Source organism: Elephas maximus, chromosome 5 (assembly GCF_024166365.1).
Source record: "Elephas maximus indicus isolate mEleMax1 chromosome 5, mEleMax1 primary haplotype, whole genome shotgun sequence".
Taxonomy (NCBI): domain Eukaryota; kingdom Metazoa; phylum Chordata; class Mammalia; order Proboscidea; family Elephantidae; genus Elephas; species Elephas maximus.
Genome location: NC_064823.1, coordinates 159,081,095 through 159,107,712, shown reverse-complemented (window position 1 = coordinate 159,107,712; position 26,618 = coordinate 159,081,095). Strand labels below are relative to the sequence as shown.

Below are 26,618 nucleotides of genomic sequence, written 5' to 3'. Positions count from 1 at the left end.
AAAATACAATGGCTTGTATCAGATACACCTTAGTCATCAAAGTGACATCTTTGCTTTTTAAGGTTTTAAAGAGGTCTTTTCAGCAGATTTTCCCAATGCGATATGTCGTTTTCTGTTTTTAAAACACTCAGTATCCCCTTGTTCTGTTCGAACACCTGCCTCTTGGTCTATGTACAGGTTCCTCAGGAGCACAATTAAGTGTTCTGAGATTCCCACTCTTCGCAATGCTGTCCATAATTTGTTATGATTCACACAGTTGAATCCCTTTGCAATAAAGCGCAGGTAAAAATCTTTCTGGTATTCTCTGCTTTCCGCCAGGATCTATCTGACGTCGGCAATGATATCCCTCCTTCCACATTCCCTTCTGAATCCAGCTTGAATTTCTGATGTTTCCCTGTGGATGTATTGCGGCACCCACTTTTGAATGACCTTCAACAAAATTTTACTTTTATGTGATATTAATGATATTATTCAATAATTTCTGAATTCTGTTGGATCACATTCTTTAGACTGGGCCCAGTTGGTTGGCCAGGTAGCTGTCCTCCAAATTTCTTGGCATTGACGAGTAAGCACCTCCAGCTCCACATCCTTTTGTTGAAACATCTCAATTGCTATTCCGTCAGATCCTGAAGCTTTGTTTTTTGCCGGTGCCTTCAGTGCCGTTTGGACCTCTTCCTTGAGTACCATCAGTTCTTGAGCAAATGCTACCTCCTGAAATGGCTGAATATCAACCAATTCTTTTTAGTACAGTAATTCTGTTTATTCCTTCCATCTTCTCTTGATGCTTCCTACATCCTTTAATGTTTTCCCTGTAGAATCCTTCAATATTGCAACTTGAGGCTTGAATTTTTTTTTCAGTTATTTCAGCTTGAGAAATGACAAAGGTGTTCTTCCCTTTTGGTTTTCTAACTCCAGGTCTTTGGATATTTCATTATAATACTTTACTTTGTCTTCTCGAGCCTCCCTTTCAAATATTCTGTTCAACAAGGTTCAACAGTGGTGACTCTGCTGGTATTTGAAATACCGGTGGCAAAGTTTCCAGTATCACAGCAACAGACAAGCCACCACAGTACAACAAACTGACAGACAGTTGCTGGTCAGTATGGGTTACACCTCAACATAAACAAAATAAAAAGCTTCACAACTGGACCAATAAGCGACATCATGATAAACGGAGGAAATACTGAAATTGTCCAGGATTTCATTTTATTTAGATCTATAATCAACACCCATGGAAGCAGCAGTCAAGAAATCAAAGGATGTATTGCATTGTGCAAATCTACTGCAAAAGACCTCTTTACAGTGTTAAAAGGCAAAGATGTCACTTTAAGGACTGAGGTGCACCTGACCCAAGCCATGATGTTTTCAATAGTCTCATATGCTTGTGAAAGCTTGACAACGAATAAGGAAGGCCAAAGAAGAATTGACGCCTTTGAATTACGGTATTTGCAAAAAATATTGACTATACCAGGGACTGCCAAAAGGACGAACAAATCTGTCTTGGGAGAAGTACAGCCAGAACGCTCCTTAGAAGCGAGGATGGTGTGACTTCGTCTCATGTACTCTGGACGTATTATCAGGAGGGTTGAGTCCCTGGAGAAGGACATCTTGCTTGGTAAAAAAAAAAAAAAAGAGGAAGTGAAAAAGAAGACGACCCTCAACGAGATGGATTGGCATAGCGGTTGAAACCATGGGCTCAAACATGGCAACGCTTTTGAGGATTAGTGGAATCTGGCAGCGTTTCGTGCTGTTGTACACAGGGTTGTTATGAGTCAGAACCAAGTAGATGGTACCTAATAATAATAAAATACATTGTTTAATTTCTTGACTGCTGTTTCCATGGGCATTGATTGTGGATCGTAGTAAAATGAAATCCTTGACAATTTCAATATATTCTGCATTTATCATGATGTTGCTTATTCAGTTGTGAGGATTTTTGTCATCTTTATGTTGAGGTTTAATCTGCACTGAAGCCTGTAGTCTTAGATCTTCATCAGTAAGTACTTAAAGTCGTCTTCGTTTGGGGCCAGCAATCCTGATGCCATGGTCTTCTTCATTTAGTCCAGCTTCTCAGATTATTTGCTGACTATACAGCTTCAATAACTAAGGTGAAAGAATACAACCCTGCCATGTTCCTATTCTGCTTTTAAACCATGCAGCACCCTCTTTCCTGTTCAAACAACTGCCATGTGAGAATGTTTGATTTCATAGCTATTTGACAATCTGTGACGAGCATAGATAAAATACTCCCATATAAACAATGGGGTCCCAAACCCACACTTTCTGTCCATTTATATTCCAGGTGTTTCCCCAAGTGCAACGATGTAGTCTTTGAAGTCTTCTACTTTGTCTCCAGTTCACAGTACCTCTTTGCTACACTAGAGGGCGTTAGGCCCAAGTGAGCCTTGTAATCTTCCCTAAAGTAGAAATTGAATTTCCATTTCACAGGACAAGCGGTCTATTTATTACTGCTTTGGCTGAGGCTGTAAAAGCTTTAGGCAATTGAAGAGAATTACAAAGATAAAACTGAATGCTACTGCAAGACTGAGAGGTCTAGCTTACACTGAGTGACGACACCGTGCCAAGTAACACACACAGCTAGCATGCCGCGATGTCATTGCGGTCTGGCTTACTGAGTTTGATCAATGATCCAGGAGGAAACACGGCTCAGAGAAGCAACAGGAATGTCTCTGAAGGCTGCATCCTAAAAAATGTTCTCCATGGAACGTTTGGACAGTCAACCCAAAGGTAAGGGTCTTGACACCCACGTTCAGGAGAGTACTCAGATGTTAGTGACAATAACGTGCAGGGAACTTTGTCATGTTTAGCCATCCAAACTAAATCTTGGGGTGAAGTCTTCGAACTTTTTTCTTCTTCTTCTTCTCCTTCTCTTTCTTCTAGGCAAAGCAAACTTCTTAAACTGTCCTTTGAGACTCATATGGAAACTGGGGGTAGAAAATAATGAGACTAATTGCCACTTCCTTTAGCATCTTGTTTAGCGTCGTCTTGTATTCTCTGTGATGTGTGCCTGCTTATAGTGTTTGTATATCATCCCTCATCATTAGTGAGCAGAAACGGACTGGTAGCGTCCACTCTGAATAGGACAATCATGTGGCCTACTGTGCCGGGAATGACAAATCGAAGAGGGACAGCATCACATTCATCATCAAAAAGGACATTTCGAGGTCAGTTCTGAAGCACAATGCTGTCCATGATAGGACAATATCCATATGCCTGCAAGGAAGACCAGTTAATATGACCATTATTCAAAAGTTACGAACTAATCTCTAAAGATGAAAAAATTGAAAATTTTTACCAACCTCTGCCATTTGAAATTGATCAAACATGCAATCCAGATGCATTGATAATTACTGGCGATTGGAATGCAAAAGTCGGAAACAAAGAAGGATCGGTAGTTGGAAAATATGGCCTTGGTGATAGAAATGATGCCAGAGATTGCATGATAGAATTTTTCAAGACCAACAAATTATTCACGGCAAGTACCTTTTTTCAACAGCACAAACTGCAACTATACACATGGACCTCGCCGGATGTCATACAAAAGAATCAGATCAACTACGTCTGTGGAAAGAGATGATGGACAAGCCCAGTATCATCAGTCAGAACAAGGCCAGGGGCCAACTGTGGAATAGACCATCAATTGCTCATACGCAAGTTCAAGTTGAAGCTGCAGAAAATTAAAACAAGTCCATGAGAGCCAAAGTACAATCTTCAGTATATCACACCTGGATTTAGAAACCACCTCAAGAATAGATTCGATGCATTGAACACTAATGACCAGAGACCAGACAAGTTGTGGGATGACATCAAAGACATCATACGTGAAGAAAGCAAAAGGTCATTAAAATGACAGGAAAGAAAAAAAGACCAAAATGAATGTCACAAGAGACTCTGAAACTTGTTCTTGAGCACAGAGTAGCTAAAGATATTGGAAAAAATGATCACAAAAAAGAGCTGAACAAGAGATTTCAAAGGGCGGCTCAAGAAGACAAAGTAAAGTATTATAATGAAATGTGCACAGACCTGGAGTTAGAAAACCAAAAGGGAAGAACAACATGCTAGGCATTTCTCAAGCTGAAAGAACTGAGGAAAAAATTCAAGCCTTGAACTGTAATATTGCAAGATTCTATGGGCAAACCAGAGAATGACACAGGAAGCATCAAAGGAAGCTGGAAGGAATACAGAGCCACTGTACCAAAAAGAACCGGTCGACGTTCAACCATGGAACCCACCCCATGGCACCTAACAACAACAAACGCCTCATCATGTGAACAGTCATCCAAAAAACCTAAATCGAGCCCTTTCTCTTTGAGTCGGTTCTGACTCACAGCAACCCCGTAGGACAGGCTAGAACTGCCCCGCAGGGTTTCCGAGCCTATAATATTTATGAAAGTAGACTGCCCGTGCTTCTCCCAGGGGACCGCTGGTGGGTTTGAACCGCTGACCTCCGGTCAGCTTGATCGCTGTGCCACCAGATCTCCTTAATACACCCAGTAGGCGCTAAATAAATACTTGATGATGTATCTGCCGTAATAGCTTTTTTGTTTTTTCTCATCTTGTTTTAATTACGAGGTAATACTTACTCAACCCAAACCCTAAAGCCACGACAGCGGGAAGCAGCGCCTCCTCACCCTTCGTCCCAGCAGGCGCTGGGGAGTCAACATTGTGGGGGGGGCAACGGTCCCCCAGGCGCGCCCCACCCAGGTGCAAGGGCTTGGACCAGCTGCTGCTCGCAGATGTCTCATCTCTGAGAATTCCTGTTTGGCTCGTGTTAGATTCTTTGGTTTTGTTTTTAAGAAAAATTAGATAATGCTGAACCTGTTGCCACGGAGTCGACTCCGACTCACGGCGACCCCACGTGGGTCAGAGCAGAGCTGTGCTCCGCAGGGTTTTCGGTGGCCGATATTTTGAAAGGGTCACCAGGCCTTTCTTCTGAGGCACCTCTGGGTGGACGGACTCCAACCTCCAACCTCCTGGTTAGCAGCCGAGCGCATTGACCGTTTGCACCACCCCGGGGCTCCGGAGGTCACACTCCGTGGGTTGCTCTGGACTTGCCCTCTGGGCTTGGCTGTGAGCTCTTTCCACGATAGCTGCTGGGGTAAGCTGGTCTCTAGCAGCAGCGGGTGGGCGGAGGTGGGAAATGAGCCACAATTCCAGGTACCCAGTCCACTCTAAGGAACCCTAGTGGCCTAGCGGCTAAGAGCTACGGCTGCTAAACAAAAGGTCGGCAGTTCAAATCCACCAGACGTTCCTCGGAAACAGTATGGGGCAATTCTACTCTATCCTGTAGGGTCACTATGAGTCGGAATAGACACAATGGCAACAAGTTTGGTTCGTTTTTTTTTTTTTCGGTCCGCTCTGGATGGCCATTTGGGCTGTGCCTCTTTTCCTCTACACAAGCAGCACCACGGTGAGCATCGGTGAGGCACACTGTCCTCCAGACACCGGCAAAGTGCTAGGCACTAGCTGAGCCCTGCGAGAAATAGGGGTCCATGAAAGGTGAGACCATAGTCCTTGTGAGTTTTGTCTCCCGACCTGACCTCTAGGGCTCCTTCTTCCAGCCTTGCTCAGTGACCTCACCAGGGTCCTCCTCCCAGCCCTCCTCCCTGTGCCTGCTCGGTGACACCTTCAGCCTCTCCCTGCCCTGTTTGTTCATTCTGCACAGGTGTTGGCCTGCGAGAGCCCACTCAGGTGGACCTAGGGATGTGCCTGTGGACGAGTCAGCCACGGCCCCGCCCCTCACAGCTGCATCTGGGGGGCAGGACAGCATCAATGAACCAATCACACGGTGACGACACGAAGCTGCGACTGCAGAGCGCCCTAAGGGGAGAGCGGCCTGGCCGGGCTTCGCCTGACCGAGGTCCTAAGGAGGCTCGGCGGTGGTCAGTGTTTGGTCTTGAACCTACAGCAAGGCATGAGCTGGGCGGGCCAAGTCCCAGGGGCACACAGAGAGTCCCCAACCTGAGGGAGTTTCTGGCGAGCCAATCACAGGACGGGACCCAGACCGGACAGACAGACCCCGGGGCAGGAAAGGGCTCTTGACCTGAAGGTCGTTGGAAGAGGATTCAGGAGGCTGGAGAGCCTGACGATGACCCAGGGGTGGCTAGCTGTTCTATCTGAAGGGAAATGGGACCCTAATGCAGGACAAAGGGGCTGGGAAGGGGGTGAACATGGAGCCCTCTAGTCATCCACCTGTGTGCATGGGGCCTGAGGGAGCCTCACGGCACTCACTGAAGAGGCTTCAGAGCTGGCTGGGAAGCGTTGGAAAATGGGGTCAGAAGTCAGGGGGCAGAGGCCACAGGGAGAGGGAGTATCGGGTAGCCTTGCCTGGGCAAGGTTTGGTTTGAGAAATTGCTACATCTGCAAGACAGAAGAGGCCAGCCTTGGCCAAGGCCCCCGGGGGGAGAAGGCCAGCGGTACCACATTTGATCTGATCTCCCTCTTGCTCTTGTCCCACTAGGGGACAAGAGGCCCTGGCTGGGGTGGACCACCAGCAGGACACACAGCGAGGCAGGTGGGGATTGCTATGTAATCTAACTTTGTTTACAATTAGGTATGACATTTACAAAGCTCCAAAGTCAAATCAACCCAAAAAGAAATATTCACAAAAGCTGAGCGTGGGTCCTGGTTGCCTCACCTGCTCCTTCCTCCCTCTCTATGTAACTAGCTTTTCATGGTTTATTCTTCCTTCTTAAATATAAGCAAATGCATACTTTACTCAGATCCTTTTATTCCTCAGAGAAACAGCCACATGCTGTGGATATTTACCCGTGTTGCTCTTTCTGCTCTCTGCACCCAGGAGCTGTCCGACTAGCCCCACAGATCCCGATGTCTCATTCACTCACTGCAGGAGTGTGGGGGGGGGGCGGCTGTCCCCTGGGTTCTGTGATGGCTTCTCTCTGCACCCCTGGAGTGGGGGGTACACAGGAAGGGAGGGAAGAAGGGAAGGAAGGAAGAGTGAGGGGGGAGAAAGAAAAGAGGGAGGGAAGGGAAGAAGGAAGGAAGGAGGGAGGGAGGGTAGGAAAGAGGGAGGGATGGAAGTAAGGAGGGAGAGAAGGAGGGTGGGAGAGAAAAAAGGAAAGGAAGGAGGGAGGGAAGGAAGGAAGGAGAAATGGAGGAGGGAGAGGGAGTGAGGAAAGGAAGGAGGGTGGGAGGGAAAAAGGAGGGAGGGAAGGAGAGAAGGAGGGAAGAAAAGAGGGAATGAGGAAAGGAGACAGGTAGAGAAGGAAGGAAGGAAGGAGGAACGGAGGGAAGGAGGGAGGCAGAGAAGGAAGGATGGGGGAAGGAAGGAAGGAGGGAGGGAGAGAAGGAAGGAGGGAGGGAGAGAAGGAAGGAAGGAAGGAAGGAAGAGGAGAAGGAAAGAAGAAGGAGGGAGGGAGGACATGCAGAGAAATATTCCTCAGCCTTTCTCTGTCCCAGCTGCCTAGGACACATGTCATATTCCAGAGCTCAATGATCTTGGGACGTAGAGGTTGAGAGCGCTTATTGGGTCACCTAGGGTTTGGCCCAAAAACAGGAACCAATGGTACTGAAGGAAGAAGTCCAAGCTGCTCTGAAGGCATTGGCAAGAAACAAGGCTCCAGGAATTGATGGAATATCAATTGAGATGTTTCAACAAACAGATGCAGCGCTGGAGGTGCTCACTCGTCTATGCCAAGAAATATGGAAGACAGCTTCCTGGCCAACTGATTGGAAGAGATCGATATTTATGCCTATTCCCAAGAAAGGTGATCCAACCAAATGTGAAAATCATAGAACAATATCATTAATATCACACTCAAGCAAAATTTTGCTGAAGATCATTCAAAAACGGCTGCAGCAGTACATCGACAGGGAACTGCCAGAAATTCAGGCTAGTTTCAGAAGAGGACGTGGAACCAGGGATGTCATTGCTGATGTCAGATGGATCCTGGCTGAAAGCAGAGAATACCAGAAGGATGTTTCCCTGAGTTTTATCGACTATGCAAAGGCATTTTCGACTGTGTGGATCATAACAAGCTATGGATAACATTTCAAAGAATGGGAATTCCAGAACACTTAATTGTGCTCATGAGGAACCTGTACATAGAACAAAAAGCAGTTGTTCAGACAGAACAAGGGGATACTTATTGGTTTAAAGTCAGGAAAGGTGTGCATCAGGGTTGTATTCTTTCACCATACCTATTTAATCTGTATGCTGAACAAATAATCCTAGAAACTGGACTATATGAAGAAGAACAGGGCATCAGGATTGGAGGAAGGCTCATTAACAACCTGCGTTATGCAGATGACACAACCTTGCTTGCTGAAAGGGAAGAGGACTTGAAGCACTTACTGATGAAGATCAAAGACCACAGCCTTCAGTATGGATTACACCTCAACATAAAAATCCTCACAACTGGACCAATGAACAATATCATGATAAACGGAGAAGAGGTTGAAGTTGTCAAGGATTTCATTTTACTTGGATCCACAATCAACAGCCACGGAAGCAGCAGTCAAGAAATCAAAAGACGCGTTGCATTGGGTAAATCTGCTGCAAAGGACCTCTTTAAAGTGTTGAAGAGCAAAAATGTCACCTTGAAGACTAAAGTGCACCTGACCCAAGCTATGGTATTTTCAATTGCATCATATGCGTGTGAAAGCTGGACAATGAATAAGGAAGACGGAAGAAGAATTGACGCCTTTGAATTGTGGTGTTGGCGAAGAATATTGAATACACCACGGACTGCCAGAAGAACGAACAAATCTGTCTTAGAAGAAGTGCAGCAAGAATGCTCCTTAGAAGCAAGGATGGCAAGACTGCATCTTACATACTTTGGACATGTTGTCAGGAGGGATCAGTCCCTGGAGAAGGACACCATGCTTGGCAGAGCACAGGGTCAGTGGAAAAGAGGAAGACCTCAACGGGGTGGATTGACACAGTGGCTGCAACAATGGGCTCAAGCATAACAACAATTGTAAGGACGGCTCAGGACCGGGTAGTGTTTCATTCTGTTGTGCATAGGGTCACTATGAGTTGGAACCGACTCGACGGCACCGACTCAACGGCACCTAACAATAACAACAATGGGGTTTGGCCCATGTCATCAAGAGGGGCCATTGGAAATGGCCCAGCCAAAGAGCTGGTTGCTGATCCAGAGAGCCTACCCAGCACCCAGCTTGGGGCCTGTGCAGTCTGGAACTGTGTCTGCACTTGGTGCTTCCTGCTGCAGGAGAGGGCTGCCTGCGGTAGTTACTGCAGTGCCAGACAGGGGCTGCGGAAGACCAAAAATGCACGTTTGGAGAGGACGGACATCAAGGGTTGCACTTGTCATGCCGCTCTCATCCCTCACCGCCACCACTGGGATCACTGTGGACGGTGCCCTGTACGTGTCCGCTGAGAATGCATCCGCCAGCTGGAGTCCTGGAGCACAGACTGCCCACCATTGCCCTCTGGGAACCCAAGACGCTCCTCTGCAAGACAACAGCACCTTCTGGCCGGAGGGGCAGTGTCCAGGGTCGGGACAACGTGTCCCAGGGTCACGGCCACAGTCTTTCCAGCTCCACTGTGGGTCCTTCACCTCTTCTACTTAAATAGAATTGCCTAGAAATGGAAATGCCTGGGAGCCATTTGGGGCAGTTCGTGGAGTCAGGAACTAGCCCTGGGTGTCTTTCTCAGCCTCCATATCTGCACCCGCCGTTTTCCAGATTTCCAACCTTTTCATGCTGCGAGCGCCGAAGTCAGCGGCCAGCTCACTGCTCTTGCTTCTGCGCCTGGCTTGGCGTCCGTCTCTACGAGTGAAAAGGGACTGCCATTTGGCAAAAATTTTGTTGTCAGCCTTAACATTTCCACGGATGAATAGCGTGGAAAGGTTAGGTATTAATTTACGACTGATTACTGTGTTTTTCAAAAGTGAAAGAATATTCAGCTAGCACTGTTTTGCCAAGGCCGGTGAAGAAACCTGCTGCCAGGAGGCCACTGAAGAGATTATAGTATTATAGCCCTTTAACCCTAACGAAACTGGTCTTTTATGTACCCCTTCTCCCCCCGCCCACCACCACCACCACCCCGACCCCGCAGGCGCCTGGAGGATTGCTCTGAGCCTGTGTCCTGGTATCAGGGAGACAAGAGCAGGTGAAATGGTCCCTGCCCAGAGTGGGTGGGACAGTCGGTCACCGCAACATGGCTTAGTGGGCATCGGAGTCAGGGGCCCTTGACAGACTCCCACCCTGGCCAGCCTCAGCAGAAATGAATTTTACTGGAAGAATCATCCAGAAAGCCCCCAGGATTGACAGGAAGATGGAGGAATGGGGCTCAGGAAATGGGCAGGCACGAGGGAGGCAGGGTCCAGCCAAAACACACCACAGGAATGGTCTTCTTGGGCCGCCGCCACTGACCTGGCGCCACAGGACGCACCCTGCTGCAGCCGGGCTTGGCCAGGCCTGGATGTTTGCTGCCTCCCTGAGGGCCACACGCCGCCTCTGCAACCACCGTGAGTCACCCCCTCTGTCCCTGCACCTCTGCGTCATCCCCTTGGGTGGAACTGTCCCGCTGGCCAGACCTGGATCACACACTGAACCCAGCTGCCAGGGCCAGGGAAGGGGCCCATGGCCCTTGTCAGCTTCCATGGGGACCCCTCAAATAGAGCAGGAGCCCAGGACCGGGCAACCTGAGGAGTAAAGCCCATTCTCCAGACACACACACAGCCATTTCTGAGAGGACAGACATTCCTGCAAACTCAAGAAATTACAAATACGAGGAGATGTTTTGAGCGAGTTTTCTTTTCAGACTTAAGGAAATTCCTGAAATTCTTAGGTTATAAATCCAAGACTTTGTGCACCGACTCCGCGCTGTGCGTAATGGAACCACAGTGCGAGGACTCCTGGTAGCAGGCAGTTCTGGGAGAGGAGATGGGAGGTTGGCGCCAGGGGGTGCGTTGGGGCCTCTCACACGCGCCTCTAATTCATCTCTCGGAGTCTGCTGATTCCAAGGTGAGTCTAGCTGGTAAATGAAGGAACCGGATTTGGGAGTGAGTCCTGCAACCAGAAAGCCCATGGTCCTTCCACCAGAGCACGCAGCTGATGTCAAAACAGCGCGGCTACACCCTCTCAGATCCCAGGCTCCCCACAACCAGGCTCCTTGCCCAAGGGCTCTTTCACCCTCTGTCAAATCAGTTCTCCAAAACTCAAGAGCACTCCTGTAGGAGTGACCACCTCCTATGGCAGTCGGAGCTCCTTCGGTACAGCATTGATCTCTCTGTCATTTAAATTACACACCGACCGCCCTTATGTAGAGGGACCCCACACGCGAAGGAGTAATCATCAGGCAGACTGAGCACCAAAGAGTCCCGGGCGCTGAGCTCCACACAGCACTGGCCCGGCTGGGACACTGGCCTTACGTGCATGTCCAGTGAGTGTGAGCTCTGCGTGCACACTCTTGTGTAGCCCTTTATCGCATGGTGCCTCTTGGTAACTTCTAATTTGAAAATAATTGCCAACGGGGAAAAGTTAGAATAATAAGACTGATACAGAGGACATCGTCTATGCTTACCCAGATTCCTGGACTCTTGACATTTTGTTGTTGTGTGCTCTCAAGTGGATTCTGATTCATAGCGACCCCATGTGACAGAGTGGACCTGCCGCATAGGGTTTACTTGGCTGTAAATCATTATGGGAGAAGGTTGCCAGGGCTTTCTCCCAAGAAGCTGCTAGGTGGGCTCCAACCCCCAACCTTTCAGCTAGTCGTTGACCCCTTAACCGTTTGCACCACCGGGGCTCGTTGTTGACACTTTGCCCATTTCTTTATTATTTGTACTGGACACACTGTGTAACAAATGCACACACATATACACATGCTTAGACACACACACACTCACATGTATGCACTACACACATGCATGCAAACATACACATGTGTAATCACACGCTCACCCATGTAACACAGTTGGACACACATGGACAAACACACAAGTTTGTACAAATGCGCTCACACTTGCACACATGTACTTGAACATGTATGTGCAATCCATATGTGCTCACATGCACACATGCACACGCACACACTCACGTGCTTGCACATGTACACTCACACGATTTTTTTCTGAACCATTTGATCATAAATTGCATATAGTGTGGCCCTTTACCCCAGTACTTCTGCATGTTTTCTAGAATAAGGGTGTTCTCTCGCATGACCGTAGGTCTGACAGCAGACACGACCTGGAGCCTTTTCCCATGTCCACATCCTGAGTTTGTCAACTGGCCCCGGGATGGGCATTTCCAAGCCTGTTTTTCCCAGGCACAAGTCCAGTCTAGAACTCTGTTTTGCATAAAATTGCCGTGTCTCAGGCATCCTGTAATCCGGAACAGTCCCACAACCTGTCATTTTTTTATGCCATTGACATCTTTAAAAATAAAGACCTCCTTTTTTTTTTTTCGCGTGAGAGGATCTCATTTTGGGTTCGTGTGATGTTTCCTCACGGCCAGATCCAGGTCAGGTGTTCCAGACTGGAAACTACATTTTGACATGTATCTCTCCGGGTCGTCACATCTGCAGCACACGAGGTCCATCACGCTCACCGCAACCTTCAGTTTTTAAAATGTGACATTTACAAGTGTATGAAGAGGTGTGTGAGGATATACCTGAAGTACTAGTCCAGATTGCCTCCACCTTCTTCTTTCTTTAAGTAAGTTTGTTGTTGGTGGTGTCTGCCATTCAGTTGACTCCAACTCTAGACAACCTACGTACAACAGAACGTCACCGAATCCTGTGTCATCCTCATAATTACCAGCACCATCTCACTGAGGGCCTCCTTCGCCCTCGCTGGCCCTCTACTTCACCAAATACCAAGTCCTTCTCCAGCAGTTGATTTCTCCTGGTAATATGTCCAAAGCAAGAGACTCGGACGATGTTCTGTTGTGATCCATAAGGTTTCTGTTAGCTAATTTTCAGAAGTAGATCTCCAGGCCTTTTGTCCTAGTCTGTCTTAGTCTAGAACTCTCCTGAAACCAGCCCACCATGAGTGACCTTGCTGGTATTTGAAATACCGGTGGCATAGCTTCCAGTATCACAGCAACACACAAGCCACCACAGTATGACAGACTGACAGATGGGTGGATGTAAGTAAGCTAATTGGAGTATAGTTTCCATGCAATAAAACGCACCCCCGTGTGTGTTTCCAGACACTCTCCCATGCAGACTTAAGTGCATGCTTTAGAAGAGGAGATTGTGCTACACACATCCATGTTTAAGCCCAGCTAACTCCAGAACATTCCCAGGCTCAGGATGGAGGCAACCTTGTCCAAAGCGAGCTCACAGGGGCCTGTCCCAGTTAGAGCCCTCGAGTTGTTCTGACTCAGTTCAAAGATTCTGAGTCCTCTGAGACCATGACCAAGGGAGCATCTATGCTCTCTGGGGAGAAGGGACTTTCTTTCTACATCTCCAACCTATCACCAACCGACACTCTGGTAAAATACTATGAAAATGAATTGCTAGTGTTATGGATTGAATTATGTTCCCCAAAAATGTGTTGTAAACCCTAACCTCTATGCCTGTGGTTATGTTAATGATGCAGAAATAGTGCAGGGTATGTCTTGAGTTGGAGCCTTGATGGTGCAGTGGCTGAGAGCTCAGCTGCCAATCAAAAGGTTGGCAGTTCAAATCCACCAGCTGCTCCTTGGAAACCCTATGGGACAGTTCTACTCTGTCCTATAGGGTGGGTATGAGAATCAAGTCAATGACAACGAATTTGGTTTGGTATGTCTTGAGTTAATCTCTTTTGAGATATAAAAGACATTAAACAAGCAAGCCCCGCATGCATCTCTCAGTTTATCATACTGTGGGGGCTCGTGTGTTGCTGTGATGCTGGAAGCTATGCCCCACCCCAAAAAAACCCAGCCACTGGTATTCAAATACCAATAGGGTCATCCATGGTAGACGGGTTTCAGCTGAGCTTCCAGACTAAGACAGACTAGGAAGAAGGACCTGGCAGTCTACTTCTGAAAAACATTACCCAGTGAAAACCTTACGAATAGCAGCAGAACATTGTCTGATATAGTGCTGAAAGATGAGCCCCCCAGGTTGGGAGGCATTCAAAAGATGACTGGGGAAGACCTGCCTCCTCAAGTAGAGTCAACCTTAATGATGTGGATGGAGTAAAGCTTTCGGAACCTTCATTTGCTGATGTGGCACCACTTAAAATGAGAAGAAAGAGCTGCAAACATCCATTAATATTCGGAACCTGGAATGTACGAAGTATGAATCTAGGAAAATTGGAAACTGTCAAAAATGAAATGGAACACTATAAGATTGATATCCTGGGCATTGGGGAGCTGAAATGGACTGGTATTGGTCATTTTGAATCAGACAATCGTATGATCTGCTATGCCGGAAATGACAACTTGAAGAGGAATGGCGTTGCATTCATTGTCAAAAAGAACATTTCAAGATCTATCCTGAAGTACAACCCTGTCAGTGATAATATCCATACGCCTACAAGGAAGACCAGTTAATATGACTATTATCCAAATTTAGGCACCAACCACTAAGGCCAAAGATAAAGAAATTGAAGATTTTTACCAACATCTGTAGTCCGAAATTGATCGAACATGCAATCAGTATGCACTGATAATTACTGGTGATTGGAATGCAAAAGTTGGAAACAAAGAAGAAGGATCGGCAGTTGGAAAACATGGACTAGGTGATAGAAACGATGCTTGAGATTGCATGGTAGAATTTTGCAAGACCAATGATTTCTTCATTGCAAATACCTTTGTTCACAAACATACACATGGACCTCACCAGATGGAATAAACAGGAATCAAATCGACCACATCTCTGGAAAGAGATGATGGAAAAGCTTAATATCATCAGTCAGAACAAGACCATATTAATTACTCATATGCAAGTTCAAGTTGAAACTGAAGAAAATTAGAACAAGCAAACAAGAGCTAAAGTATGACCTTGAATATATCCCACCTGAATTTAGAGACCATCCCAAGAATAGATTTGACACATTGAACACTAATGACCAAAGACAAGAGGAATTGTGGAATGACATCAAGGACATCATACATGAAGAAAGCACAAGGTCATTAAAAAGACAGGAGAGAAAGAAAAGACCTAAATGGATGTCAGAAGAGACTCTGAAATTTGCTTTAGAACATTGAGTAACTAAAGCAAAAGAAAAAAATGATGACGTAAAGGAGCTGAACAGAAGGTTTTAAAGGGCGGCTCAAGAAGACATAGTAAAGTATTATAACATGTGCAAAGACCTGGAGATAGAAAACCAAAAGGGAAGAACACGCTCAGCATTTCTCAAGCTAAAAGAACTGAAGAAAAAATTCAAGCCTCAAGTTGCAATACTGAAGGATTCTACAGGAAAACTAATGAACAACGCAGGAAGCATCAAAACAAGATGGAAGGAATACACAGAATCACTATAGCAAAAAGAATTTGATGACGTTTAACCATTTCAGGAGGTAACATATGATCAGGAACTGATGGTACTGAAGGAAGAAGTCCAAGCTGCTCTGAAGGCATTGGCGAAAAACAAGGTTCCAGGAATTGATGGACTATCAGTTGAGATGTTTTAACAAATAGATGCAGCGCTGGAAGTGCTCACTTGACTATTGCAAGAAATCTGGAAGACAGCTTCCTGGCCAACTGGAAGAGAGCCATATTTATGCCTATTCCCAAGAAAGGTGATCCAACCGAATGTGGAAATTATCGAACAATATCATTAATATCACCTGCAAGCAAAATTTTGCTGAAGATCACTCAAAAGTGGCTGCAGCAGTATATTGAATGGGAACTGCCAGAAATTCAAGCCAAATTTAGAAGACAATGTGGAATCAGGGATATCATTGCTGATGTCAGGTGGATCCTGGCGGAAAGGAGAGAATACCAGAAATATGTTTACTTGTGTTTTATAGACTATGCAAAGGCATTCGACTGTGTGGATCATAGCAAATTATGGATAACATTGCAAAGAATGGGAATTCCGGAACACTTAATTGTGCTCATGGGGAACCTTTACATGGATCGAGAGGCAGTCTTTGGAACAGAACAAGAGGATACTGCATGGTTTAAAGTCAGGAAAGGTGTGCATCAGGGTTGTATCCTTTCACTATACCTATTCAATCTGTATGCTGACCAAATAGCCCGAGAAGCCGGACTATATGAAGAAGAACATGGCATCAGGACTGGAGGAAGACTGACTAACAACTTGCATTATGCAAATGATACAACCTAATTGCTGAAAGTGAAGGGAACTTGAAGCACTTACTGATGAAGATCAAAGACCACAAGCTTCAGTATGGATTATACCTCAACATAAAGAAAACAAAAATCCTCACAAATAGACCAATAAACAACACCATAATGAACGGAGAAAAAATTGAGGTTGTCAAGGATTTCATTTTACTTCAATCCGCCATTAACACCCATGAAAGCAGCAGTCAAGAAATCAAAAGATGCATTGCATTGGGCAAATCTGCTTCAAGGGAACTCTTTAAAGTGTTGAAAAGCAAAGATGTCACCTTGAGGAGTAAGGTACACCTGACCCAAGCCAATGGTATTTTCAGTCACCTCATGTGCATGTGACAGCTGGACAAAGAATAAGAAGACCGAAGAAGAACGGATGCCTTTGAATTGTGTTGTTGGTGAAGAATATCGAATATACCATGGACTGCCAAAAGAACAAACAAATCTGTCCTGGAAGAAGTACAACCAGAATGCTCCTTAGAAACAAAGATGGCAAGACTGTGTTTCACATACTTGGGACATGTTATCAGGAGGGATCAGTCCCTGGAGAATGATATCTTGCTTGGTAAAACAGACCCGTTGGTTAGCAGCTGTAGCACTTAACCACTACACCACCAGGGTTTCCGGTAAAACAGAGGGTCAGCGGAAAAGAGGAAGACCCTCAACAAGATGGATTGACACAGTGGCTGCAACAATGGGCTCAAGCATGGCAACAATTGTGAGGATAGCGCAGGACCGGGCAATGTTTCGTTCTGTTGTGCATAGGGTTGCTATGAGTCAGAACCGACTGGACGACACCTAACAAGAACAAAAGAAGCAAGCACAGGAGACATGGGGCAAGGTAGATGCCGAGATACATGAAGATCTCCAAGGAACCAGGAAGCAGAAGCTGAAAAGAAAAAATTCTTCCTCCAGAGCTGACAGAAAGAAAGCCTTCCCCTAGAGCCAGTGCTCTGAATTTGGACTTCTAGCCTGCTAACAGACTGTGGAAATTATCGAACAACATGACTAATATCACACACAAGTAAAATTTTCCTGAAGACCATTCAAAGGCAGTTACAACAGTACATCGACAGGGAACTGCCAGAAATTCAAGCTGGATTCAAAAGAGGACCTCAAACGAGGGATACCGTTGCTGATGTCAGATGGATCCTGGCTGAAAGCAGAGAATACCCGAAAGATGCTTACCTGTGTTTTATTGACTATGAATAAGGACAACCGAAGACGAATTGAAGAAGAATTATGGTGTTGACGAAGACTACTGAATATACCACGGACTGCCAGAAGAACAAACAAATCTGTCATGGAAGAAGTACAGCCAGAATGCTCATTAGAAGCGAGGGTGGGGAGACATTGTTTCACATACATACTCTGGACATGCTATCAGGAGGGACCAATATCTGGATAAAGACATCATGCTTGGTGAAGTAGAGGGTCAATGAAAAAAAGGAAGACCCTCAAGAAGATGGATTGACGCCGTGGCTGCAACAACAGGCTGAAGCGTAACAACGATCGTGAGGATGGCGCAGCGCCAGGCAGTTGTTCTGTTCTGTTGTACCCAGGGTAGCTATGAGTCAGAATGACTCAATGGCACCTAACAACAACAGCCTCCTAAACTGTGAGCAAATAAATTTCTGTTTGTTAAAGCCATCCACTTGTGGTATTTCTGTTATAGCAACACGAGATAACCAAGGTAACTAGTAAATGAAATTTTGAAAAGATACAAAATGCAAGCCCAAGTTTCTTATTTGATTTAACAGATAGGAAATTACTCTGGCAAATTGGGAGAGAAGTTCCTAAAGCGCACCCTAACTCCCCACACATCTAATGTGGACAGGTCACCAGCAGCTCACGGGCAGACGAGCAGGGGACAGACCCCACCTTGAGTGGCGCCAGGGCGACCATGCCTCCGGGCCCCCCCACCCCAGGCTGAGCTGCCCGGGCAGAACCTTCTCCCTGCCCTGCCTCCCCGCTTCTTTCTTCCTCTTTCCTTCCCCCCTCGTCCTCCCTCCCTCACCAGCATTCCAGGCCTGCCTCTGCAGACTCTGCTCCTGATTCCAGGGGGCAAAGGCCACTAAGTCACAGGGACCTGGGACGGGGACATCAGGGGTGAACAGCTGCCTCCATCCTCTTGGGACCTTGATCCTCCCAGGGTGGGCCCTGAACCTTCAGCATCAGCATCAACAGGATCCTGGAGAAATTAAAATTCTCAGGCCACCCAGACCCACTGAGGTCACACTCAAGGATGGGAACCCCCAGTAGCCTCATTTCATTCCTCGAGGCAAATGGGCTGGGGTCCTAGCAGCAGAGAGGTGCTGCACTCCAGGGTCCCACTGAAAGGAGGGTCATGGAGTGGTGGCTTCTTTGGCCATTGATTGTTGATCCAAGTACAATGAAATCCTGGGCAATTCAAATTTTTTCTCCATCTCTCATGATTTTGTGGACAAGATGTTGTAACTCATGGGCTCCCAGCAAGCCCCATCCATGGGTCAACGTCCTCCAAGGACAAAAGCTCACACCTTCTGACCTTGAGCCATGCTGTGGGCAGATTGATGAAGAAACTGGCTCTGGCCCTCTGGGACTGAATTTCCCAACTTGACTTTGGTTCTCTCTAGTGCGTTTCAACCATGACCGGGACCGCACCCCTACCCCCAAGCCCATATCTTCTTGTAGTCTTGTGGCTTGTGGCTGGCCACAAGTTCAAATGCTCACACCTTCTGACCTTGAGCCATGCTGTGGGCAGATTGATTAAGAAACCAGCTCTGGCCCCCTGGGACTGAATTTCCCAACTTGACCTTGGTTCTCTCTAGTGCATTTCAACAGTGACCAGGACCACTCCCCTACCCCCAAGTCCATATCTTCTTGTGGTCTTGTGGCTTGCAGCTGGCTACCCCGTCATGTGTAGTAAGTGGTATCCCCAAGGGAAGGGAAATTGCCCAGCTGCAGAAGCATAGAAGATGTTGGAAAGATTTCAGTAATGGGAATTATGGACCTTCAAAAACCTCTGTTGTTGTTGAAGTTGTTGTTGTTGTTGCATGCCATCAGTCGGTTCTGACTCAAATCTACCCTATGTACAACAGAACAAAACACTACCTGATCCTGCCTCATCCTCACAACAGTTGTTATGCTTGAGCCCATTGTTGCAGCCTCTGTGTCAATCCATATCATTGAGGGTCTTCCTCTTTTTCACTGACCCTCTGCTTTACCAAGCATGATGTCCTTCCCCAGAGACTTGTCCCTCCTGATAACATGTACAAAGTACATGCGATGGTTAAGGTTTTGTGTCATCTTGGCTGGGCCATGATTCTCAGTGTTTTGGCAGTTGTATAATGTTGTGATCACTTCCCTGTCAAAATGTGATATGTGATCACCCCCATGATGGAATATGCTGAATGGTACCAGTGCGGTGGGGCCTATGGCAGCTCACCACCCCCTCAGCCTTCATCTCTCCACCTTCTGCCACCTACTTCCTTTCTGCTTGCCTTGCAAATGTTGTTGGCTTGTTCTGGATCCTGCAGTGGTCTCCTGTCTGACCTCTGGGTCTTGGGACTTGAGCTAGCAGCTTACCTGTCCATCTTGTGATTCGCCGATCTTCATGGCCTGTGAGCAAGCTCCCCAACCTGCCTATCCTGGGTTCACCAACCCCTGCAGCTACGTGACTCAGGAGAAACCTTGCAGTCTTGCCTACCAGCCTTGGGGATTCCTCTACCGCCACGGCCTGTGAGCAGGAGCCCTGCTTTCTGACCTGCTCATCTTGGGTTCACCAACTTCTGTGGCTCCATGAATTGGAAAAGGCCTCTATCCTGATCCAAGGGCTTAGGACATTCCAACCCCTACAATCACATGAGCTGTTTCCTTGATATAAATCTCTCTGTACATATTTATACTCTTTACTGGTTTTGCTTCTCTAGAGAACCTAACCTAAGACAATAGTTGTATGACGGTGTGATCGGTTCCAGGATGAGATTTGATATTACGTGATCACCTCCATAATGAGATCTGCTGTGAGTAGCCAGTCAGTTGAAAGGGAGTTTCCTTAGGCACGTGGCCTGCATTGAATATAAGGGAATATTCTGGCAAGGCTTGTGGGCTTTCGCTCAATCTGGATCCTGCAGCTGGCTTCTGTTCATCTGAACTCTAGTTCTTGAGATTTGAGCTAGCAGCTTACCTGCAGTGTTGCCTGTCAATCTTTGGAATTCATCAGTCCTCACAGCCTGTGAATAACAGCTCTGCTCTCTGACCTGCCGATCCTGGGTTTGTCAGCCACCGTGGCTGCATGTGTCAGGAGAAGCCTCTATCCTGATCCACTGACTTGGGACATTCCAGCCTCTACAACTGCATGAGCCATTTCCTTGATATAAATCTCTATACGTATATTTCTCTAGAGAACTCGGACTGAGACAGTACACGAGACAAAGCCTCACCATCCTCACTTCTAAGGATCATTCTGGCTGTACTTCTTCCAAGACAGGCTTGTTTGTTCGTTTGGTAGTCCCTGGTATAGTCAATATTCTTCACCAACAAAACTCAAAGGCATCAATTCTTCTTTGGTCTTCCTTATTCATTTTCCAGGTTTTGCATGCCATATGAGGCAAATGAAAACACCACGGCTTAGGTCAGGTGCACCTTAGTCCTTAAAGTGACGTTCTTTACTTTTTAACACTTATAAAGATGTCTTCTGCAGCAGATTTGTCCAATGCAACACCTCGTTTGATTTCTTGACTGCTGCTTCCATTGATTGTAGATCCAAGTGAAATGAAATCGTCTAATAAATGCATTTTCAGGAATGTATTGTCGCCCACCTTAAAAACAATGAGAAATGTGAACTTGAACTTCCAGGAAAGTAGGAGCAGCCTGCAGTTCTAGAGACAGACCTAGGTGTCCAAGTGAGTGCTTGGATCTCAAGGAGTGCTCACAGGCTCTCACGGGTGCTCAAGCGCTCTCACGGGCTCTCAGGGGACTCTCAGAGGGTTCCCAGGGGCTCTCGGGAACACTCAAGGTCTCTTAGCAGCTCTCAGAGCTGCTCAGGGGTTCTCAGGGGCTCTCAGAGACTCTCAGGGGGCTCCTAGGGGCTCTCAGGATCTCAGGGGTACTCAGGCATCCTCAGAGGCTCTTAAGGGGTGCTCAGCTGTTCTCAGAGTCTCTCAGAGGTGCTCAGGGGCTCTCAGGGGTTTTCAGGGGCTCTCAGGTATTCTTCAGGGTGCTTAGGGCCTCTCAGGGGTGCTCAGAGGCTCTCAGGAGTGCTCGGGTGCTCTCAGAGGTTCTCAAGGGCTCTCACATGTTCTCTGGGGTGCTCAGAGGCTCTCAGTGGTGCTCAGAGGTGCTCAGGGGCTCTCAGAGGTACTCAGGAGTTCTCAGGGGTTCTCAGGGGCTCTCAGAGGTCCTTAGGGGCTCTCGAGGGGGCTCAGGGGCTCTCAGGGGTTCTCAGGGGTGTTCAGAAGCCCTCAGGGATGCTCAGGGACACTCAGGGCTGCTCAGGGGTTCTTAGAAGCTCTCAGGGGTGCTTAGGGCCTCTCAGGGGTGCTCAGGGCCTCTCAGAGGTTCTCAGGGGGGTGCTCAGGAGCACTCTGGAGTGTTCGGAGGCTCTCAGGGGTGCTCAGGGAATCTCAGAGGCACTCAGGGGCTCTCAGAGGTGCTCAGGGGCTCTGAAGGGTGCTCAGGGATTCTCAAGGGGCTCCTAGGGGTTCTCAGGGGGTGCTCAGAGGCTCTCAGGGGCTCTCAGGGGTTTTCATGGGTGCTCACAGGCTCTCAGGGGTGCTCACAGGCTCTCAGGGGTGCTCACAGGCTCTCAGGGGTGCTCACGGGCTCTCAGGGGTGCTCATGAGCTCTCAGGGGTGCTTAGGGACTCTCAGGGGCACCCAGGGCTCTCAACAGTGCTCAGGAACTCTCAGGGGGCTCCCAGGGCCTCCAGTGCCTTTCAGGGGGTACTTAGGGGCTCCCAGGGTGTGCTCAAGGGTGCTCAGGGGCTTTCACTAGATGCTCAGGGGCATTCAGGAAGTGCTCAGGAGGTGCTCAGGAGTGTGGACATGCAGGGCAGTGGTGCAGCTCTGCATCCCCTAGAGCCATGTGGTGGCAGCATTTTATCCCGAGCCCTGGGAAGTATAGGTACCACCAGGGGAGAACAGGGGCGCCACCCTGCCCTGGTCACCATGCCCTGCTATGCTCTCCCCACTTGGGTGTGGTTCAGACCCAGGGCCATGTCCAGGGCATAGGCGGGAGGCGCAGGGCAGAGGGCCAGGACGTGTGTGAATCAGTCCTGGGTGGCGTGCTGCTTCACTGGCGATGACTCGTCATCCCCCGCAGAGAGACCAGGGCTGCCAGGAGGACACAGCCTCCCAGGCCAGGCTGACTGGAGGGTGTTGAGCCATGTGAGTCACTCCAGTGTGGATGCCAGTGGTCAGCTTAGGTTCTCCAGACACAAACCCGCTGTGTTGGAGTTGACAGGGACTGTGGAGATGGACAAGGCCAATCGTGTGGCTGTAGAGTCGGGGAAGCTGAGTCCAAGTCAGTGGGGTCCTGCCCTGGGTCGTGTGGTGAGTGGACAGAGCCTCTGCTGCCCAGGCAGCCTCGACTCTACAGGCTATAGATCTGCCTCTCCCGATTAAATTCTCTCTGTCTCCCCATTGCCCTCAGGTGTGGAAACCTTACGGGACACGCAGGGCCCTCCTTCCTGACCTTGCACACTCTGGCCACACTCACCGCTTGCACCCTCCTGGATGGCTCTAGGGACCCAGCTGTGCTCCTTCAGTCTGGATACCACCTGCCACCCTCCCTGGCCAAAGCCACACTGTCACAGCCCTCTCAGGCATGGGCAGTTCCAAGACCTGGGTGGATGGAGGGATGGATGTGCAGATGGACAGATGGATGAGTGGAAGGATGAATGGATAGAGGTATAAATTAATGAAGGGAGGGAAGGAGCCTAGGTGTGAATGGATGAAGGGAGGGAGGAAGAGAGGAAGGAGAGATAAATGGAAGGACAGATGGATGGAAGGAGGTAGGAAGGGAGGAGTGGAGGGGTGAAAAAAGGGAAGGAGAGAAGAAAGGAAAAGAGGGGAGAGAGAAGAATGGAAGAGAGGAATGGATGGAGGGTTGGAGGGATGGATGGGGGCAGGGAAAATTCTCGGGCCCCTACTGGGGTCCCTGGAGAGCCCAGTACTGGGAGGCCTCAGCAGGATTGGGAAGGGCACAGAGCCCTGGACTTGGGGCCACGTTCTGCAATGGAGATCATCTGTGAGTTTTGGTTGGGGACTTGGTCCTGACCCCTGTCTCAGGCAGTCAGAGCTGGGCCAGCAGGGGAGTGTGGCCTGATGGGCATGAGCAGTGACTCCCTGCCCCAGGGCGAGGGAATCCCAGGTCTTCCCAGCCTGGACTATGTCCATATTTACCGTATCTACCAGTGAAGCTCCAGTCATTTGGGACAAGTGCTTGTCTTGTGTTTATTCTACCCTGCTCCCACTCTCACCCCCCCGACCCCATTATCCCCATCCCTTGCCCTCACTCTCCTTGCCACCCCTGCCATCCTCCCCTGCCCCTGCTGTCCCTTTCCCCCACTCACCCTCCCTGAGGTCCCCTACCCTCCTTGGAGACCCCTCAGCTCCTCCCACTCCCCCCAGTCCTTCCTGGGCTCCCCACCCCTGCCCTTCCTGGGGCTTCTCCCCTTTCTCGCCCCCACTCTCGCTCTCCCTGGGGTCCCCTGACCTCCCCCATTCTCTCACCCTCCATGGGGTCCCTCGTCCCCTCACCCTCCCTGGGGTTGCCTGCCCCCCTTGCTCTACCCCTCCCTGAGACCCCTCCCCCACCACTGCTGCCCTCCCTGGGGTCCCTTCTCCCAGCCTTCCTGGCAGGTGGTCAGCGGGACGTGCAGACAAGGCAGCTTGATTCCCAGACAGCGATGGTAATCTCCACGGCCTCTGTGTGAATGTAAATGTGTGTCACCCTAGCTGCGCGCGGTCACTTTCCATCCCTCTCATGCCCTTTCCGGCTCCTTCTATTTCATTTTCACTTTTGCCGCTTCTGATTTCCCAGCTTTTGCAACTTGGACTGAAATCTGGCTCAGAAACGTTTCGCTTCAGGGTTTTTCCGAGCCAAGACCCCTCTGAGGACAGACGGGCTGATAATTTGAGCGCCGGCCCACAGAGAATGTGCTCTCTGTGGAGGTTTGTTTTGCTTGCAATGCTGAGCTGAGGAATTCCGCTGGCTCCTTGTGGCTGGCGCTGTCGGTCGGCTGGGGAGTGTGGGGGAGAGGTGGGCGCGGCGCCCTTGTAAGCGCTCACTGAACAGTAAAACAAGAAGGGAGATCATGTTCTTCCTTTGTGGCAAAGCACAAAGGTGCTGCCACGGACTGGGGAGGGAGGTGGTTTCCTGGAGCAGGCTAAGCCCCATTCACACGACCCCAGGGGGCTGGCGGGGTGCCCCGGGGAAGCACCCAGGCACCCTTGAGCCTCCCACCCCCTCCTCGGCCAGCTGGGGCCCCTGTGGTGGGTGGTTGATGGCTCTGCCAGGCTGCAGTCCCACACCCACAGGGGAGAAGTTCAGATTCATCATGACTTCTAGAATTTTCCACCAAATCACCACCTCCACCCAGAAGACATTACAAGTAGTGTCTTTTGCCTCAAAAGGAACCCTGGGTAGCACTTAGCCATTAACCGAAAAGTTGGTGGTTCAAATCCACCCAGAGGCACCTCAGTGATGTACTTTAGAAGAAAAAGTAGCCACTGAAAACACTATGGAGCACACTTCTACTCTGACACACGTGGGATGACCAAGAGCCGGAACTGACTCTACGGCCACTGCCAGCCGGTTTTCCGCCCAGACTGGCGGATGGGCATGCAGCTTGAAAAAGAAGAAAATTTAACTCTGCCCCTTGGGGGAGTGGAGGGCGAAGACTCAGCCTCCCCATCTGTGAAATGGGCCAGGGTCTGGCCTTCTAGAACCATCCTAAGCATCTGTGCCAGGAAAGCTTCCACCAAGAGCTGGACTCTTCTAACCTGAGTCGCCAGGGTTCCCATCTGCACAGAACCCCAGAGCTGTGGGGCCATTCTGCTCACACTTAGGACCTGTGTGAGCTGGGGCGCAGGCAGGGAGCAGGGGCGTAGGTATCACCAGCTCCAGGAGGTGTGGCCGTCGCTTCTGAGTGTGGCCAAGGCACACGGGTCACGTCTTGCATGGTTGCTCACAAAACCCAGAAGCCTAAGCGCCTTTGGCTGTCCACCCAAATCACCCCAGCAGCCGCCTTCGTGCTCCACACAGGGGCTGCCAGAACTTCCCAGTGCGAAGTTCTCGGATCCGATCCGTGGAACTGTTTCCAGATGTTTTTGGCATCAGTAAGAGCCTTCCGTGAAACTTGGAAGGCTGGTGCGTCAGGGGCTGGGGGCCTCCAGTTTACCCCGTGGGCACTTTTGTCATTTGGTGTGTCAGCCGTCCTGCTCAAAGAATGTTCTCTCCCTTCCAAAGAAAACAGGCCGGCTGATGGGGTGGGCGCACGGCCCTCGCCCGGCCAGAGCAGGCGCCTGGTGTGGTGGCATGTCTCGGCACCCTCCCCATGCCCTGCACACGCAATGCCTGGAGGCAAACCCGCCAGACCTCAGGCCCACTATGGCCTTCTCGCTCCTGTGGCCAGAGCTGAGGACTGCACAGAACCCTCCCTGCAGACTCTGCCTCTCAGCCAAGCAGGAAGTCATGCATCATGCTTCTGCCCCCTCTGGCTGGCCACCACGCCAGGGACACGGGGCCAGCAAGGACTTGTCCCCCAGCGCCCAGCACAGCCCACCTGTCCTAGGGCCCTGCAGACCGAGGGAATTCCAGGACACCCCACAAGCATCCTCCCTGAGACCTGGTCTCCCTGTTGTGTGAGGGGTGCAGAGGTGCCTGGGCCTTGTCCTGACCCCTTGGGGAAGTGAGGAACACGCACACACTGATGCAGGCACACACTCATGTGTATATGCATGCTGCATGCATGGGTACACACATTTGCACGTGCACAAGTCACATGTACACATTCACATGTGTACACACTCACATATGTGTACATACTCGTGTACACACACAGCCATGCACACATACATGCACATGTGCATGCACGCTCACACTGTCATGCACACACACCCCAATCTACATACACTACTGCAGTACCTGGACAAGGGAGATCACTCCAGGAGGCACAAAGGAGAGGACAGGCAAATACAGAGGGGCAGATGTCCAAGAGGAGGAGATGCTGAGCAAAGGGAAGGCAGGAGGACTCCAGGTGCCATGGGGGAGGGCATTCACTGCACTCCAGTAGCAAGTAGGGAAGGAGGACTTTGGCCGGGAGAGAAGAGGCTAGAAAGACCATCCTAGATCCCATTGGCTGGGGACCAAACACACAAATGCCTGGAGC

The 26,618-nt window shown here is 49.1% G+C and overlaps 1 protein-coding gene across 1 annotated transcript in view; it reads left to right on the top strand.

Annotated features, from left to right (window-relative positions):
• Positions 1-23,643, top strand: part of RNF212 (ring finger protein 212) — a 90,867-nt gene extending 67,224 nt beyond the window's left edge. Inside the window, exons 12-15 of the mRNA XM_049885317.1 lie at positions 5,687-5,903; positions 6,482-6,535; positions 22,877-23,048; positions 23,515-23,643. Of these exons, the coding sequence (XP_049741274.1) occupies positions 5,687-5,903; positions 6,482-6,535; positions 22,877-23,048; positions 23,515-23,643 (572 nt within the window). The remainder of the gene's footprint in view (positions 1-5,686; positions 5,904-6,481; positions 6,536-22,876; positions 23,049-23,514) is intronic.
• The last annotated feature ends 2,975 nt before the right edge of the window (positions 23,644-26,618 follow it).